The sequence below is a fragment of the Tachyglossus aculeatus genome, chromosome 3, assembly GCF_015852505.1.
Source record: "Tachyglossus aculeatus isolate mTacAcu1 chromosome 3, mTacAcu1.pri, whole genome shotgun sequence".
Lineage (NCBI taxonomy): Eukaryota > Metazoa > Chordata > Mammalia > Monotremata > Tachyglossidae > Tachyglossus > Tachyglossus aculeatus.
Window position 1 is genome coordinate 55,715,999 of NC_052068.1, and position 17,790 is coordinate 55,733,788.

Sequence of the window (17,790 nt, forward strand, 5' to 3'; positions counted from 1 at the left end):
ACTAGAATACTGACTATATTGGTGACTATTAAGTGTGTATCATTAATAACGGGTGCTTACGCTTACCTCTCTGCAGGTGGCTCGTTTAAAATCTTAAATCGCGGCTCCCTAAGAAATAGTCATTGAAATTAAAAGCAAATCAATCGAAAGGTGGAGCCTATAAAAGCACCTAAATCGATTTTGAACCTTTGAGAGAGCCACTAAATTGGTAGAGAGATTTTTGTTCTGACCAGCTAAGTGATCAGACCCCCCCCAACCCAAACACCACAATCACTACACCAGAAAAGGCTTCATCATCATCATCAATCGTATTTATTGAGCGCTTACTGTGTGCAGAGCACTGTACTAAGCGCTTGGGAAGTACAAATTGGCAACATATAGAGACAGTCCCTACCCAACAGTGGGCTCACAGTCTAAAAGGGGGAGACAAAACCAAACATGCTAACAAAATAAAATAAATAGAATAGATGGGTGACAGAGTTCTTCATTCATTCATTCAATCGTATTTATTGAGCGCTTACTGTGTGCAGAGCACTGTACTAAGCGCTTGGGAAGTACAAGTTAGCGACATATAGAGACGGTCCCTACCCAACAGCGGGCTCAGTTATGAATATGTAGGGTCCAGATTAGGGTTTTTTTTTTCCCCCCTCAGGCCAAAAATAGCTTCTTTGTGAATGAAACGGGTGAATACAGTTGTGCCAGAACATATGTTTTCACCACACTTTTGGCTAGATCCCTTTTAAGTAATTAGAGAGGGTTTTTCCAACAGTCCTTACCTCTTTGAGTATAGCACATCACCAAGTCAGCAGAAGTGATTGGGTGCCTGGGTGCAGCTTTGAACACAAGGAATACACCGCGCGGGGGGGATTCCTTAATCTGGGGTCGTGTGAGATTGCTACTCCTCCATTATAGAAAAACTGGGTGCATTCTTCATTCTTTCATCCATTCATTCAGTTGAATTTGAGTGGTAGTATTGTATAACCAATCAGTCGTATGTATTGAGCGCTTACTGTGTGCAGAGCACTGTACTAAGCGCTTGGGAAGTACAAGTTGGCAACATACAGAGACAGTCCCTACCCAACAGTGGGCTCACAGTCTAGAAGGGGGAGACAGAGAACAAAACCAAACATATTAACAAAATAAAATAAATAGAATAGATATGTACAAGTTAAATAAATAGAGTAATAAATATGTACAAACATATATACATATATACAGGTGCTGTGGGGAAAGGAAGGAGGTAAGACGGGGGAATAATATTGGATTATGCGAGGAGTTGCCTAAAGTAGAAATTGGAAGGCGTACGTTATAATAATTAATAATAATAATGATGGCATTTGTTAAGCGCTTACTATGTGCAAAGCACTGTTCTAAGCACTGCGGGGGGGGATACAAGGTGATCAGGTTGTCCCACCTGAGGCTCACAATCTCAATCCCCATTTTACAGATGAGGGAACTGAGGCCCAGAGCAGTTAAGTGACTTGCCCAAGGCCACACAGCTGACAAGTGGCAGAGCCGGGTTAGAACCCACGACCTCTGACTCCCAAGGCCGGGATCTTTCCGCTGAGCTACGCTGCCTCAAAACCTGCTAATCTTGGCGTAATCTTGCTGATCGAGCGCCTAGTACAGTGCTCTGCACACAGTAAGCGCCCAATAAATACGATTGAATGAATGAATGATTGATACACAACAGTGTTAGCCCCGGATTGTGACTTTTTGGCTTCAGAGCGCCCCCTAGTGGTGAAAGACATTGTTGCGTAGCATGGATCAATCAATCAATCAATCGTATTTATTGAGCGCTTACTGTGTGCAGAGCACTGTACTAAGCACTTGGGAAGTACAAGTTGGCAACATATAGAGACAGTCCCTACCCAACAGTGGGCTCACAGTCTAAAAAATGGATAGACTTGTATCCAATCAGTGTTTGTGGTTTCTTTTTCAAGTCAGAAAAAGATATCAATCAAAAGCGTGCTCCTCAAAGCATTCCCAAAAGCAGCTCCGAGCCAGCATTTTGAAAACCCTGACTGCTGAAATGATTGCAATATAAACACCCCTTTTTCTTACAGAACAATGATACTGAAGAAGAGGAGCGACTGTGGAGAGATCTTATTATGGAGAGGGTTACAAAATCAGCTGATGCCTGTCTTACAGCTATCAACATTATGACATCACCCAATATGCCCAAAGCTGTATATATTGAGGATGTAATAGAAAGAGTCATCCAGTACACTAAATTTCACTTGCAGAATACTCTTTATCCTCAGTATGATCCTGTCTACAGAGTGGATCCTCACGGAGGTAAGTTTACAATTATTTGCTGATTTTTGCTTTGTCGTCCTCAAGTACAGTGGTATATATTGATTACCTATTAATAATAATAATAATAACATTGGTATTTAAGCGCTTACTATGTGCAAAGCACTGTTCTAAGCGCTGGGGTAGTTACAAGGTAATCAGGTTGTCCCACGAGGGGCTCACAGTCTTCATCCCCATTTTACAGATGAGGGACCTGAGGCCCAGAGAAGGGAAGTGACTTGCCCAAAGTCACACAGCTGACAAGTGGCGGAGGCGGGATTTGAACCCATGACTTCTGACTCCAAAGCCCGGGCTCTTTCCACTGAGCCACGCTGCTTCCCGTATTCTGTGCAGAACACCATCCTAGAAACTAGGAAATTTGATTTAAAAAAAAAATACGGTTCCTGCCCTCGAGGAAGTTGTTACGGTTAGGAAGACAAAACCCAAAAGCATTAACCCCTAATTAGGTAAATAATCAATCAATCAATCAATCGTATTTATTGAGCGCTTAGTGGGTGCAGAGCACTGTACTAAGCGCTTGGGAAGTACAAGTTGGCAACATATAGAGACGGTCCCTACCCAAAATAATGCAGATGCTAAATGCATACAACTCGCTTACAAAGAACAAAAGTGTAGATGTACATAGAGATAATTGAAAGGAAAGTATATGGTTAAGGGGGCTAATCTAGGAAAGCTGTAGGCAGGGAAGTGAGATTCCTCTATTTATATTAAAGAAGGGAGCTGGCATTCCAGACAGAAGGATTATGAGGTGTATTGGCCCGGAGATGGAAGCGTATGGTCCAAGGTTTCAGTTTGATACTAGCAGCAAAAGGGAGGTATGAAAGGATTTTGAAGAAGTGGGGTGGCAAGTAACACAGATGCGTAAGGTAGTTAGAAAAGGGAAGAGCCTGAAGGCAAAGATGCTAAAAAAGACAGGATGTTGTTACAGTAATATAACTGTGAGGTGATTACAACTTGTATTAGGACTGTGGCTTGAGGAAGGGGAGGATAAAATATAAGCTCAATCAGTGTTATTTATAGAGCATTTACTATTTACAGAGAGCACTGTACTAAGGGCTTGGGACAGTACAATACAACAGAATTAACAGCATGTTTCCTGCCTCTAACGAAAGTACTGCCTAAATGATGGCCCATGAAGAGTCATTAAGGTGATCAACATAGGGAACTGGGAGAATAACGCTTCTGTTGTGAGCGATTGGGAAAATTTTGAGGCAAGGGTGTAGGAGAGGCGGAGCGTTCAGAATTGAGGTTGATATGAATCACTGAGTGGAAGTGGCCCAGGTGTAGAAGGAAATAGGACCCTGGAAAGGTGAGCATTCAGGGCTGGGGCCATAGCTAGATTTTGAAGTTATCCATACCCAAAGGATGGTTGCCAGCAGATCAAGAAAGCAATAAAAACAAGGGAAATAGAAGTAGGCCTGAAGGGAGATCCGCAAGGCGAATAGTTCAGTGCTCTGCACACAGTAAGCGCTCAATAAATACGATTGAATGAGCAGAAGAAATAGTTTCCAAAAGGAGGCAGATCCAGGTTAGAGCTGGGTCCTTGAAATTAAGGCCCAAAGGAGCGCAAACTGGGATTGGCTCATTAAATCTAGATAAAAGCAGGGTTTTTCTTTGGGTGTGAGGGATTTTTGAGTCCGAAATCAGAGTTTTCTTTGTCCTGAATATTGGTAGGACTAGATCCAATACATTTTAACTTTATTGCCCACTTCGCAGAAGACTTTTCCTCACTGCACATAGCATCCTGCCACCAAAAGGAGCAACCCCGCATGTCCCAGGAAGCAGAAAGAACACGATGTCATTGACGGGTGTAAGATATGAAAACCATAGAAATACTAGATTTCGGTCTCCTCCTCCAACCTACCACTATAAGAGCTGTTAATGGGAATCAAAACGGAATAGTTTTTTCATCCTCTTTATTGCCTTTTATTAATTGTCAGTGAAAGGGGCAGTTGCGAGTGGAGAAGGATTATGGGGCAATTGTAACCTACAAAGCTACCATTCTGGCCGCTCTTTCTCGGTATCTTTCGACAGCTTTTAGACTGTGCTTTTAGACACATCTTTTAGACACAAAAGCTTTTAGCTTTTAGACACATCTTTTAGACTGTGAGCCCACTGTTGGGTAGGGACTGTCTCTATATGTTGCCAATTTGTACTTCCCAAGCGCTTAGTACAGTGCTCTGCACATAGTAAGTGCTCAATAAATACGATTGATGATTGATGATGACAGCTCCTCCTCTGCCTCCCGTCCTCTGACTCTGGGGTCTTTCAGGGCCCAGTTTTGGGTCCCCTTCTATTTTCCATCTACATCCACTCCCTTGGAGACGTGGGCAGGGAATTTCACTGTTTATTGTTACGTTGTTTTTTCCCCAGCGCTTGGTACAGTGCTCTGCACACAGTAAGCACTTATGAAAACTATTGAATGCATGAATGGATGAACTCATTTGCTTCCAAGGCTTCAAGATTCGAGATGATTCCCAAATCAACCTTTCCAGACCTGACCTCTCTCCTTCTCCGTAGTCTCATATTTCCTCCCGCCTCCAGGGTATCTGTACGTGGATAATAATAATGATGGCATTTATTAAGCGCTTACTATGTACAAAGCCCTGTTCTAAGCACTGGGGAGGTTACAAAGTGATCAGGTTGTCCCACATGGGGCTCAGAGTCTTCATCCTCATTTTACAGATGAGGTAACTGAGGCACAGAGAAGTTAAGTGACTTGCCCAAAGACACAGCTGACAATGGGCGGAGCGGGAATTTGAACCCATGACCTCTGACTCCAAAGCTCGTGCCCTTTCCACTGAGCCACTCTGCTTCTCAAGGATTATCCATGTCATTAGACATGGATGTCTAATCGATACCTCAAACGTACCATATCTAAATCAGAACTCCTCATCTTCCCACCCTTCTAGACTGTGAGCCCGCTGTTGGGTAGGGACCGTCTCTATATGTTGCCGACTTGTACTTCCCAAGCGCTTAGTACAATGTTCTGCACACAGTAAGCGCTCAATAAATACGATTGATTGAGGGATTGACCTAAGCCCTGTACTCCCTCAGACTTCCGCGTCACTGTGAACAACAACACCAGCCTCACCCCACAAGTCCACAACTTTGGCATTGTCCTCAACTCACCTCTTTCATTCAGTCGGCAAATTCAGTCGGTCGCCAATTCCCGGCAGTTCTACCTTTCCCACATCTCTAGACTCCTCCCTTCTCCTTTCAAACCAAACAGTCCCTCCTTGACTAATGTATCAGCCTCCTTCCTGACCTCCCTTCCTCCTGCTTCTCCCCTCTCCAGTCCATACTTCACTCTGCTGCCCGGATGATTTTTCCACAAAAAGGTCAGGCCACGTCTCCCCACTCTTCGAAAACTTCCAACGGTAGGCCGTCCACCCCCGCAGCAAACAGAAACTCCTTCCATCAGCTTTAGGGCACTCAGTCTGCTCTCCCCCTCCAACCTTGCCTCGGTGATCTACTATAACCTTAACATGCTCACTTGACTCCTCTGACACCAACCTGCCCACTGTACCTCGATCTCGCCTTTCTCATTTTTGCCCACATCCTCCTTCTGGAACTCCCTCCCCTTTCATATCTGACAGAGCGCTACTGTCCCCAATTGTCAGCTGTGTGACTTTGGATAAGTCACTTAATTTCCCTGTGCCTCAGTTACCTCATCTGTAAAAGGGGGATTAAGACCGTGAGCCCCCCGTGGGACAACCTGATCACTTTGTAACCTCCCCAGCACTTAGAACAGTGCTTTGCACATAGTAAGCGCTTAATAAATGCCATTATTATTATTATTAAAGCCCTTCTAAAATTATATCTCCTCCATGAGGTCTTCCCTAACTAAACCGTCACTTTCATTTTGTAGCCCTCCCTTCAGTGTCACCTATGCATTTAGGTCTGTACCCCTTAAGCACTTTGATATTCACCCCACAATAATTATATGCATGTCCTTACACTCTTCAATTTCCGCTATCTGTAGTCTCTTGTAACGCCCGTCTCCCCTTCTAATCTGTAAACTCCTTTTGGCTGGGGATCGTGTCTACCAACTCTTTTGTATTGTCCTCTCCCAAGCAGAGTCCAGTACAGTACTGCGTTGGGAAAGCGCTTCGACATACCGTTGATTGATTAAAATTTAATAGTCTACCGTCGGATAATTGAGCATCGCATGCCATTAAAATACAAAGAGAGGCTAATAAGATGAGTGATTCCTTCACTGTTTTAGGTCAGACTGGCAAAACCCTACTGGCACGTTAATCAATCCTTTTAGACTGTGAGCCCAATGTTGGGTAAGGACTGTCTCTAGATGTTGCCAGTTTGTACTTCCCAAGCGCTTAGTACAGTGCTCTGTACATAGTAAGCGCTCAATAAATGCGATTGATGATGATGATGATGATTTATTGAGCGCTTACCTTACGCAGAGCTCCGTACTAAGTGCTTTGGGAGAGTACAATATAACAGAGTTGGTAGACACATTCCCAGCCCACAACAAGCGAGAGGAAGTTCCGACAGTAGCTTCAAGGCCTTTATGAATCATGATTTTCCTTAATTGAAAAATTATACCTCACAGGTGGAATGTTAGTTCAAGAACAGTATTCTGTCAAAATGACTGAATAGTCATTAAAGCATATGTTCTATTTTAAAAAAAGTCACGGCTAACTTTCAGGTTAGATATAAATGGAAAATGAAAACTCTAGAATGTCGTTTCTTTCCTTCCCAGGAGGACTTTTAAGTTCTAAAGCAAAGCGCGCCAAATGTTCGACTCACAAGCAGAGGGTAATAGTGATGCTGTATAACAAGGTTTGTGACATTGTTAGCAGTTTGGCGGAATTGCTAGAAATTCAACTCCTTACTGACACCACAATTCTTCAGGCAAGTGTTTCAAAAATATTCTCTCTTCTAATCGCATTTTCCCGAAAACTTGAAGCACCTATCGTTTCTTCAGAATAACATAGTCAACATTGGAAGCGAAATGGCTCAGGGATTTCGAGTTATCACTTTTTAAAAAAATATTACATATGCCATTTTAACCTTGGAGAGAGCAGTTTTGTACTGCACTGGCAGTATTATTGGCTTCCTTGATTACTGATTAAGTTTATACGTAACCTATTAAAATAACTTAATACTTAAAATTATCTGCCAGGCTGGTTAATTTAAGCATAAAGAAAAGCAGTTAAGGAGTTCAGATGTATTTTACAGGAGATTAAACACAAAGCTAAAATTTCAATTTGATATGTTTTTTATCTAAAATGCGATTTGAAAATGTGCAGTAATAATATTTTGGGCAACGTTTTTAGAATCCTGTGTTGGGAGGTGGGTGTATATCTTGTTTTGATGGCTACCAGCCTTTAATTCAGTGAAATGTACACTTTACACTGAAAAGATGTGTGCAGCTAATACAATTTTCTTCTTCTTTGTAGGTATCATCTATGGGAATAACACCTTTTTTTGTAGAAAATGTCAGTGAACTACAGTTATGTGCCATCAAACTAGTCACTGCAGTGAGTACATTTTTAATCTGAGTAGCTTGTAGATTTCTCAATGAACAATGTATTGTTGATAAATGCCAATCAAGAAAATAGCACGTGACTAGTTTTCCCAACAAAGTTCAAGACGAATATTTACAGGTTTTTAGATCGCAGCAAACTGAAGAAGACCCCGTGAAATGGGAATGAGTCAAAATCAAAACCATTTCTGCCCTGACTGACTTTTCTTTTGCTTCTGGAAAAATCTAACCACTCCAGAACAGATAACTCAGGAGTTCAGGAATTCCGGTTGCCACTTTGGTTCCAGCCTGAGAGCATCTTAGGGGGCCGTGAACAAAACTTTGTTGAACACCCAGCGATAGGCTTGTCAGAAAACGAGTGGGGAAGTAGGACTTGACTTTTTGCTCAGATTTCTGAAGAAAGGGAATTTTCCCGTTGGAATATTGTCTTTCTAGTAAAATGAGACGTTACGACATGGATTCGACTCTTTTGTTACATAGCTCAGAAGTTAACTGAATGCTTACATATAACAGCATATTAAAGTAGTTCGTTGGGCTGGATGTCTGCTGACACTTCCAGGAGAGAACTACTCATCTTCCCACCCTGCTTTGCCCTCCTCACTACTTTTCTCATCAATGTCTCACAAGCCCCGTAACCTCGACATTATCCTCATTCATTCATTCACTCGTATTTATTGAGCGCTTACTGTGTGCAGAGCACTGTACTAAGCGCTTGGGAAGTCCAAGTTGGCAACGTCTAGAGACGGTCCCTACCCAACAGTGGGCTCACAGTCTTGAAGGGGGAGACAGAGAACAAAACAAAGCATATTAACAAAATAAAATAAATAGAATAAATATGTACAAATAAAATAGAGTAATAAATACGTACATATATATATACAGGGGCTGTGGGGAGGGGAAGGAGGTAAGGCAGAGGGATGGAGAGGGGGAAGAGGGGGAGAGGAAGGAGGGGGCTCAGTCTGCTGAATCCTCGATTCACCTCTCTCATTCACCCTTCATACTCAATCTGTCGCCAAACCCTGTCGGTTCTACCTTAACAACATTGCTAAAATCCACCTTTGTCTCTCCATCCATACTGTTATTGTGCCGCTCCAAGCACTTACAGCCTGCCTCCTCGCCGCCCTCCCTGCCTCCTGTATCTCCCCACTCCAGCCCTTGCTTCACTCTGCTGCCTGGATCCTTTTTCTACAAAACCGTTCCGTTCTCTTGTCCCAACTCCTCAAGAACCTCCTGTGGTTGCCCATCCACCTCCACATCAGACCAGATGCTCCTGACCATTGGCTTTAAATTACTCAATCAGCTCACCCCCTCCTACCTTACCTTCACTGATTCCTAGTACAACCCAGCCCTCACACTTCACTCCTGTAATGCCAACCTACTCGCTGTTCTTCGATCGCATCTGTCTCACCCCTGATACTACTACTAGTAATAATGAGGGCATTTATTAAGCGCTTACTATGTGCAAAGCACTGTTCTAAGCGCTGGGGAGGCTACAAGGTGATCGGGTTGTCCCATGGGGGGCTCACAGTCTTAATCCCAATTTTACAGATGAGGGAACTGAGGCCCAGAGAAGCTAAGTGACTTGCCCAAAGTCACACAGCTGACAATTGCCGGAGTGGGGATTTGAACCCGTGACCTCTGACTCCAAAGCCCGGGCTCTTTCCACTGAGCCACGCTGCTTCCCTTGCTCCATCCTCCTTCTGGCCAGGAATTCCCTCCCAGACCACCACTCTACCCATCTTCAAAGCCTTATTAAAATCACATCTCCTCCAGGAGACCTTCCCAACTAAGCCCTCATTTCCCCTATTCCCTCTCCCTTTGCCATCGTCTGTGCAGTTGGATTTAAGCACTTAATACTTACCCAACTCTCAGCCCCAAACATTTAATGCACGTATTCATCATTTATTTTAATGTCTATCTCCCCCCTAGATTGTAAGCTCCTTGTGAGCAGGGAATTTATCAACTGACTCTGTTGTATTGGACTCTCCCAAGAGCTTAGTACAGTGCTCTGCACCGCGTAAGTGCTCAAAAAATACTATCGATTGATGGCCTGATGGACTAGGATATTAGTATGACCCAATACTGACATTTCTTGTTCTCCTTTGGATGCTTAATTTGTCACTCCCCTGACAGTGCATCAGAGCAGAGGCAGGTGCAAAGAATATATGAACCCCCATTTTCTCTGGCTGCCTCTGCTCGAGGATAAGACTCTTCTTTACACACCCCTAATCCTTTCAGTGGTTCCACAGTGATGAGCTTGAGATTAAGCGCTTAGTACAGTGCTCTGCACACAGTAAGTGCTCAATAAATACGATTGATTGATTTAGAAGAGCAGCCAGAATATTTTTCCCTTTCCTAGGGCATAAACTACAGACGCAGTTGTGGAACAAGGAGTTAGTGAGAGGCAGGGTTAGGTCGGAAATTTCTTTTCCCTGTTGAATGCTTGTTATCAATTCATAGGGAAAATCGAGACTAGTGATCATGGAAAAACAAAACTTTATTTTCTCTCTTAATGATGATCATGCAAAACTGATCAATGCAATTTGAAGCTGAAACTAGTGTTCTTTGTCTCAATCTTTCTTTTACACACTGTACCTCCATAAGCCGTCCTTTAAAATATCTTCTTACTATTCTATTGGAACAAGGGAAGTAGCACTTTTTTTACACCCTAGGCATCCACATACATGTTCGTATTAAAATATTGCGAGGCCATCCATATAATGAGAGATTTGGGTTTTCAATTTTTGTGTGCCATTTTATTTTATTTTTGTTAAACAGTTTTTTTAATCTTGTCATATTAAATAGATATTCTCAAGATATGAAAAACATAGGCAGTTGATTTTGGAAGAAATTTTTACTTCACTTGCAAGATTGCCAACCAGCAAGAGGAGTCTGAGGAATTTCAGGTAAAAAAATGGAATCTTTTTTTCCTCTTGCTCTGAGTTTTCTATTATTACCGTACACAGATGATTCCCATGTTTACATCTCTAGCCCTTACTTCTCACCATTTTTCCAATTGTTTTTACCATTATTCATTAAATACTTTAACTTGACCATTACTCTTTAAGCAGGAAATTAGATGGGGGAATGAAGGAGACAACAGAGATGCTCAGTTCCTTTTTTAATTCATTCTTTACTGAAGAAGTTGTTGAGAGATTCCCGAGCCTATCCAATTTTTTTTTCTTAATAGCAGATTGAGTGAAGGAACCAGATCAAATTGTGATAACTACGCCACATTTTAGGTCAAATTAATAAACTAGATGTAAACAAACCATGGCACTGGGTAGTATCTACCCATGAATGCTGAGGGAATTTGAAAGGGGAGTTGTTAATAATGATAATAATAAAGGCACTTAATGATGATGATGATAATTATGCATTACATTTTTAATTTATGCCAAGCACTGTACTAAGCACTGGGGTAGATTCAAGATAATGAGGTTGTACACGGTCCCTGTCCCACAAGGGATGCACAGTTTTTCCGTTTGTTTTTTGTTTTTCTTGTGTGTGTGTGTGCTTGTTGTTTTTTAAGGTATTTGTTAAATGCTTATTATGTGCTAGGCACTGTACTAAGCTTCAGGACAGATGCAATCTAATCAGGTTGGACACAGTCTATATCCCACATGGGGTTCACAGTCTTAATCCCCATTATACAGATACGGTAACCGAGGCACAGAGAAGTTGAGTGACTGGGCCCAAAGTCACACAGCAGACAAGTTGCAGAGTCGAGATCAGAACCCAGGTCCTTCTAACTTCCAGGCCCGAGCTCTATCCACTAGGCCTCGCTGCCTCTCTAGGAGAAGGAGGGAGAAGGGGGAGATCTTTTTTATAGATGAGGAAACTGAAGGCCAGAGAATTTAAGTGACTTTCCAAAAGTCACACAGCAGGCAAGAAGGGGAACCAGAATTGGAGCCCAGGTCTCTCTGTCTCTCAGGCCCGTGCTCTTTCCAGTAGGCCATGCTGCTTTGTCATATATTGGATAAAGAGCTGAGGCAGATTGAAAATAATCTGATTGGCTATAGCCACACAGATGCACTGTAAAAGGGGATTTTATAGGTGAGGAAACAGGCCCAGAGTAGTCAAGTGACTGGCCCAAGGTCACCCGGCAGTCAAGTAGTATCAGGGACTAGATCCTGGGAATCCCTGACCTGTGCTTTTTCCACTAGGCCCCTCTGCCTCCCTTTGGAGAGTAACTTGTTATTACAAATCGTCCTGGAAAACTAGTGCAATTCCCATCCATAAAAACAGTTCCAAAGAAGATACTGGGAATTTGACATCCCTTAGCCTCATTTTCATGTCTAGCATAATCGGGTTTTGAACACTTTGGGAAAAAAAACAACCCGTTGGCTTCGGTACAGGGGAATCGGTCAGAAAAAAACGTGTCCCTAATTTGCTGGAGTTTTTTAAAGCATGTGGTTAGATGAGCTCTAGTGACCTTTTTATATTTTGATTTTTCAAAAGACATTGGAAGTGGTGACACAACAGAAGCTTTTTTCAAAAAAAAAAAAAAAATGTGTGATCCCGAGATTTGATGTACTGTTTTGACCAGCTTAGGCATTCCTTTGGAAGATGGAGAATGGAAATCATCAGAGGCCTTGACGGTCCCTGCTATGACTAGTTGTGTTTCCATAAATGATTTGGATAAGGGTTTGAATCGCCAAGTTTGCAAATGACACCATGCATTACCGGGTGGTGAAATGTCACATGTCAAATCATGTCTCTCCTCACTTTCAAATCTTCCTAAAAATTCATTTTCTTCGAGGTATTTCCTGACCTATCCCCTTCCTTCCGACTCACGCCACCTCATCACACATTAGTACTCTTGTGTATGTGTGTGTATGTGATATCTAGATCTATATACATACATCTCCTTATGTATAGATATATATACACGTATATATATACATATATATATACACACACACACATACGAGGGCATAGATAAATTGATAAAAACAAAGTAAGCAACTAAATCAATAATTTAATAAATAAAAGGGATCCCTCCCCATATATGTACTTCCATACATATATAAAATATTCCCTGTTATCTATTATTATTGATTTAAATGCTCTGTTTTTATCATTTTGTCTATGCACTTGTTCCCTTACCACTGTATTTTGGAATGTTTGTTCCCATGGGTCTCCACCATAAAATTATAAACTCCTCAGAAGCAAGTAATGCATCCTCTACTTCTGTTGTATGTTCTCAAGCACTTTGTCCAATACTGTGCACACAGGTATTCAATCAGTGCTGGGGCTGCTGCTGCTGATGGTAATAAAATCATTGTTCAGTGTTCAGCAGTAACGAAAAAGACCCCCAATATTCTGGGCATTATCAAAAAGCATGCAGGAAACAAAAAGTACAGTTCTCCCACTTTAAAAAATCTTGGTAGTAATACTAATGGCAGTTCTGATTGTGCTTCTTAAGAAAAGTAGACCTGAAAGAAGTTCAAAGAAAGACAACCAAAATGATCTGTCAGAGGCCAAACTCAGAACTAGGGTATGTTTCAGAAGACCGAAGAGGAACACGATTAAAGGTAGAATGGTGAAAGGTGTGGTCAGAGCAAACACAGAATTACTATTTACTATACATCAGGACATGGTGGGTAGACCCTTATTGAAGGTTGGAAATGATCGGTTCAAAATGAAAGGAATCACTTCTTTACACCACAGTTGGCAAGCATGTGGAATTTGTTTCCACAGGAAGTTGTGGGCATAAAATAACTTAGAGAAAAGTCGTTTTAAATGAACGGTAAGTTGCAATTGAATTATTAAAAAATATGAGAGATGGTTGGGGGGAGAATTAGAGGACTAGAAGCTTTGATATGAATTCCTTAGGTACATTGATAATAAGTCCATGACAGATGTTGGGTGTTGCACCCGGAACAATGAGAACGAACGTTTGAGAGCTACCAATACTCATGTAGTTCTAAGCAACCTTTGTTGCCAGCATCTGATGTAAAATAATAGGCTTGGATGAACCATTGGTCTGACCCAGGTTGGCTTTTCTTTTGTACTTATGTTCTTAGATTATACCTTGTATTTACCCCATTACTTAGAACAGTGCTTGGCACATAGTAAGCACTTAGCAAATACCATTATTATTACTATATAGGTATCATATCTGGTCTTTATCTGTCCCTGCCTCTGATTCCTCTCCACCAAAACCACCTTCCTGCCCAATTTTCTTATCACTAACATTATCCTCATAGTCACTGATTCAGTCATGTTTATTGAGCATTTACTGTGTGCAGAGCACTGTACTCATCACTTGGGGTGTACAATTCAACAATAAACAGTCACATTCCCTGCCCTGCCCGCAGCGGACTTAGAATCTAAATCAGTCCCTAGTTTGAGAACTCGATCTTAGAATACTTTGAACTAACATGTTTGAAAGGCACGCATTCTTACAATATTTTTTCTCTACTTTTACTTTTATACTGGTGTGAAAATAAAAGTGCGTTATTTTTTAATTGTAAAAAGTTAAAGGCCAATATAAATTTTAAAATACAAAAATGCATGAGCACTTTGGAAAAAAAACTAAAGTTGCCAAATGTGGTTTTAATGGAGAGGTGTTTTGGGACAGTCCCAAACCTTTGTCTTTATCCATAGAAACTTTGTTGAACTTTGAGCTTCGTTAAGCAAACGTATGGCACAGACTTCATTCCTGTTTTGACACATTTGTTTGCAGTTTCTGTTTTCATCATCATCATCAATTGTATTTATTGAGTGCTTACTGTGTGCAGAGCACTGTACTAAGCGCTTGGGAAGTACAAATTGGCAACATATAGAGACAGTCCCTACCCAACAGTGGGCTCACAGTCTAAAAGGGGGAGACAGAGAACAAAATCAAACATACTAACAAAATAAAATGAATAGATATGTACAAGTAAAATAAATAAATAGAGTAATAAATATGTACAAACATATATACTAAGTGTCATTGTAAGCCTTAAAAATTAACATTTATTCAGTGCCCCTCTTGCTCTTCTTTTCCTTTCGTTTTTCCAATATATTTTTCTGTTAGGTTTGAGGTCCTTTAATGCCACTTGAAAGTACTCTGAGTTGTTGTTTCTCTTCATTTCTGCCAGTATTCTTTGAGTTCTTCCATCTGGCTTCAAGAGGGTTACTTGAGACCCAGTTTCGAGATGCCACACTTCAAATCAAAATTTCCAGAATTGAAGACTCAATAGAATCAGCCTTCCGACTGTGATTATCTGCAGTCTTTTACCATGAGTAACCCAAGTCATGGAAATCCATATAGATGCCAATAAGCAGCGTCTTTCTTTTAAGAAGTTCACAATCCATTGCTTAGAGATATTTTTATTTAAATGGAAGAATCTGTCTCTGCAGGAACCACTAGATATCTGTGCTTCAAAAAATTATGATTTCTTTCTCACATATCCCAGTTCAGAGCTCCCTTAACATCAGTCATTACTTCAAATCATTTTGTATCAATGAGACCACCAATTTCAGCTACGGAAGAAAGGTTGCCAGCTGCAATTCCATGCTTTGTAGCCCTCATTTGAAAGTGTTCTAACACCTAGACCAATGTTTTCAATATCTCCACAATAATGAGTATCTAACTCTCGGAAGTACATTTGCTTTGTCTTTGTGATTCTGAGTTAATATGGCACGTGTATAACACTGTATCTTCGGTAGCAGCTATCGTATCTACTCAACTTCTTCTTTTAACCGTGAGCTGTATCTTATTTTTTTTTACACCACAGGTTAAATAGTAGTGATATGGATGGAGAGCCTATGTATATTCAGATGGTTACTGCACTCGTTCTACAGCTTATTCAGTGTGTAGTGCACCTGCCGTCATCAGAGAAAGATTCTAATTCAGAAGAGGAATCAAACAAAAAAGTAAGGAAATCATTAAAATGTTTTACACCGTTATGTACGTTCATACTTTTTACATACACCCCCTTATCTATTTGGCACTTTCTCCAACTGATACCATCCTTATGTTGACGCTTAGTACAGTGCTCTGCACACAGTAAGCGCTAAATAAATATGAATGAATGTACGGCATCTCCCTGCTCATAACTTCAGAAAATATGCACTTGAATAAAAAAAGGTTGTTAATATTAGTCCCCCTCAAATTCTTCACTTTCAAGTACTTTGCATTTTTCATATTTTAATCAAGTAACATCCTAAGCATTCCTTAGTTCACTAACATTAAATGTGTGACTGTAAAAGAAGTTAATTTATTTTAAAATGACGGGGATGGGAAGAGCCTTGTGTCTTCTTGTCTTCCTGTCCCTGTTTCCAAGCAGGACTATACATAGTCCAAGCCACACAAAGAATCCTACTCCTTGAAAGATCCAGAAAAGGACATTCAACAAAATGTACCGTCTCATTACCCTGATATTCAAGGAATTCTTCTTAAAGACTAGCGTATAAACCTCCTGCTGCAGTACAAGCTCACAGTCCCTTGTTTGAGCCTCAGAAGAAAAAGAGTATCAGTGTTCTTCCTACAACGTAACAGTTGTTCCTGTAAAACCCCGTGTTAAAAAATGTTGTCATTCATTATTTCATTGGCAGATTGGAAACTAGAAGGGTGATGGTTTGAAAACAAGTGGAATAGTACGTGGCTTTCCAAGATTCTGGAAAACAAAATCCTTATTTTAAACAGTCTGCATTGTCTGACACTTTATAGTTCATCAGCATTGCGCAGATGAAGAATTTCACCAGTTTGCAATTGTGTGAAGTTCACTGTTACTAATTAACAATGAAGTGTGCAATGCTAAGAAATTACTCATTCAGTGATCCTTCAGTCAGAATGAAGCAATTTTTCAAAAGTATTTTCCCCAGCGCTAGTTCTGTTCTGTGGTAACTGTTCCCCACTCTTCTATTGCATTTGTCCAGTATCGTTTGTATTTAACACTCTCTTTTATTAATGTTCAACTTGCGAGTCGCTGATGATGTCACCTCTTGATAGCCAGATTGCTCAGGTTTTTTTATATTATCAATATGAGTATTTTTTTTTTTGCATTGCAGGTTGATCAGGATGTCATTATTACTAACTCTTACGAAACTGCCATGCGAACAGCACAAAACTTCCTCTCCATTTTCCTTAAAAAGTGAGTAAAACATACAGACCCTCAGCTGCAAACATAGATGTTCAAATTTTTTGCATGTGGCTTTTTGAGGTGATTTAGTGGTTTAAAAATATCACTCAGCTGATGCCCATTCTGCCTATTTCCCCAAATCAGTTCATCACTAGTATTTATTGAGCACCTTCTCGTGTGCAGAGCACTGTGTTAGCAGAAAAAATCCGTCTTTCCCACCTGGAGCAGGAGGCCTATGGGAGAAATTTTTGGAGGGAAGAAAAGAAAATAAAGCCTAAATGTGAGTCCTTGGGAGTGAGACAAACAAGAGCTTCTGAGTTTAATTATGAGTAAGACCAACCTTATGCATACCCAAGGGTGTGCTAGGTAAGAATAGATAATTGTGTGAGGAGGTGAGAATTTCTTTAAGGGTTGTGAGAAAATATTTTTGAAGCTGGCCTAGTTAAAGCCCCCAAATGGGCCTTTTGGAACAACCATTTAACCAGTTGTTATTGTGGTAGCGTACAAATGCTGAAAAATCACAGTTTAGCTGCCTTCAAGAGAAGCAGCGTGCTCGGTGGAAACAGCACGGGCTTTGGAGTCAGAGGTCATGGGTTCAAATCCCCACTCCGCCAGTTGTCAGCTGTGTGATTTTGGGCAAGTCACTTAACTTCTCTGAGCCTCAGTTACCTCATCTGTAAAATGGGGATGAAGACTGTGAACCCCACGTGGGACAACCTGATCACCTTGTAACCACCCCAGCACTTAGAACAGTGCTTTGCATATAGTAACGCTTAATAAATGGCATTATTATTATTATTATCATCCATGAAAAATGTGAAAATATATTAAATGAAGTATAGTTTCCCATAGAAAATAATGGTAAAGCACATTAAGGAATGTGCTAGA

At 41.0% G+C, this 17,790-nt stretch overlaps 1 protein-coding gene across 2 annotated transcripts in view; it reads left to right on the plus strand.

The window, feature by feature from the left end:
• NIPBL (NIPBL cohesin loading factor) overlaps positions 1 to 17,790 on the plus strand; it is a 346,458-nt gene that overhangs the window by 281,623 nt on the left and 47,045 nt on the right. For both annotated transcript variants that reach the window (XM_038743872.1, XM_038743871.1), the window contains exons 17-22: positions 2,067 to 2,298; positions 7,040 to 7,191; positions 7,740 to 7,820; positions 10,631 to 10,731; positions 15,556 to 15,694; positions 16,832 to 16,914. In XM_038743872.1, the coding sequence (XP_038599800.1) occupies positions 2,067 to 2,298; positions 7,040 to 7,191; positions 7,740 to 7,820; positions 10,631 to 10,731; positions 15,556 to 15,694; positions 16,832 to 16,914 (788 nt within the window). The remainder of the gene's footprint in view (positions 1 to 2,066; positions 2,299 to 7,039; positions 7,192 to 7,739; positions 7,821 to 10,630; positions 10,732 to 15,555; positions 15,695 to 16,831; positions 16,915 to 17,790) is intronic.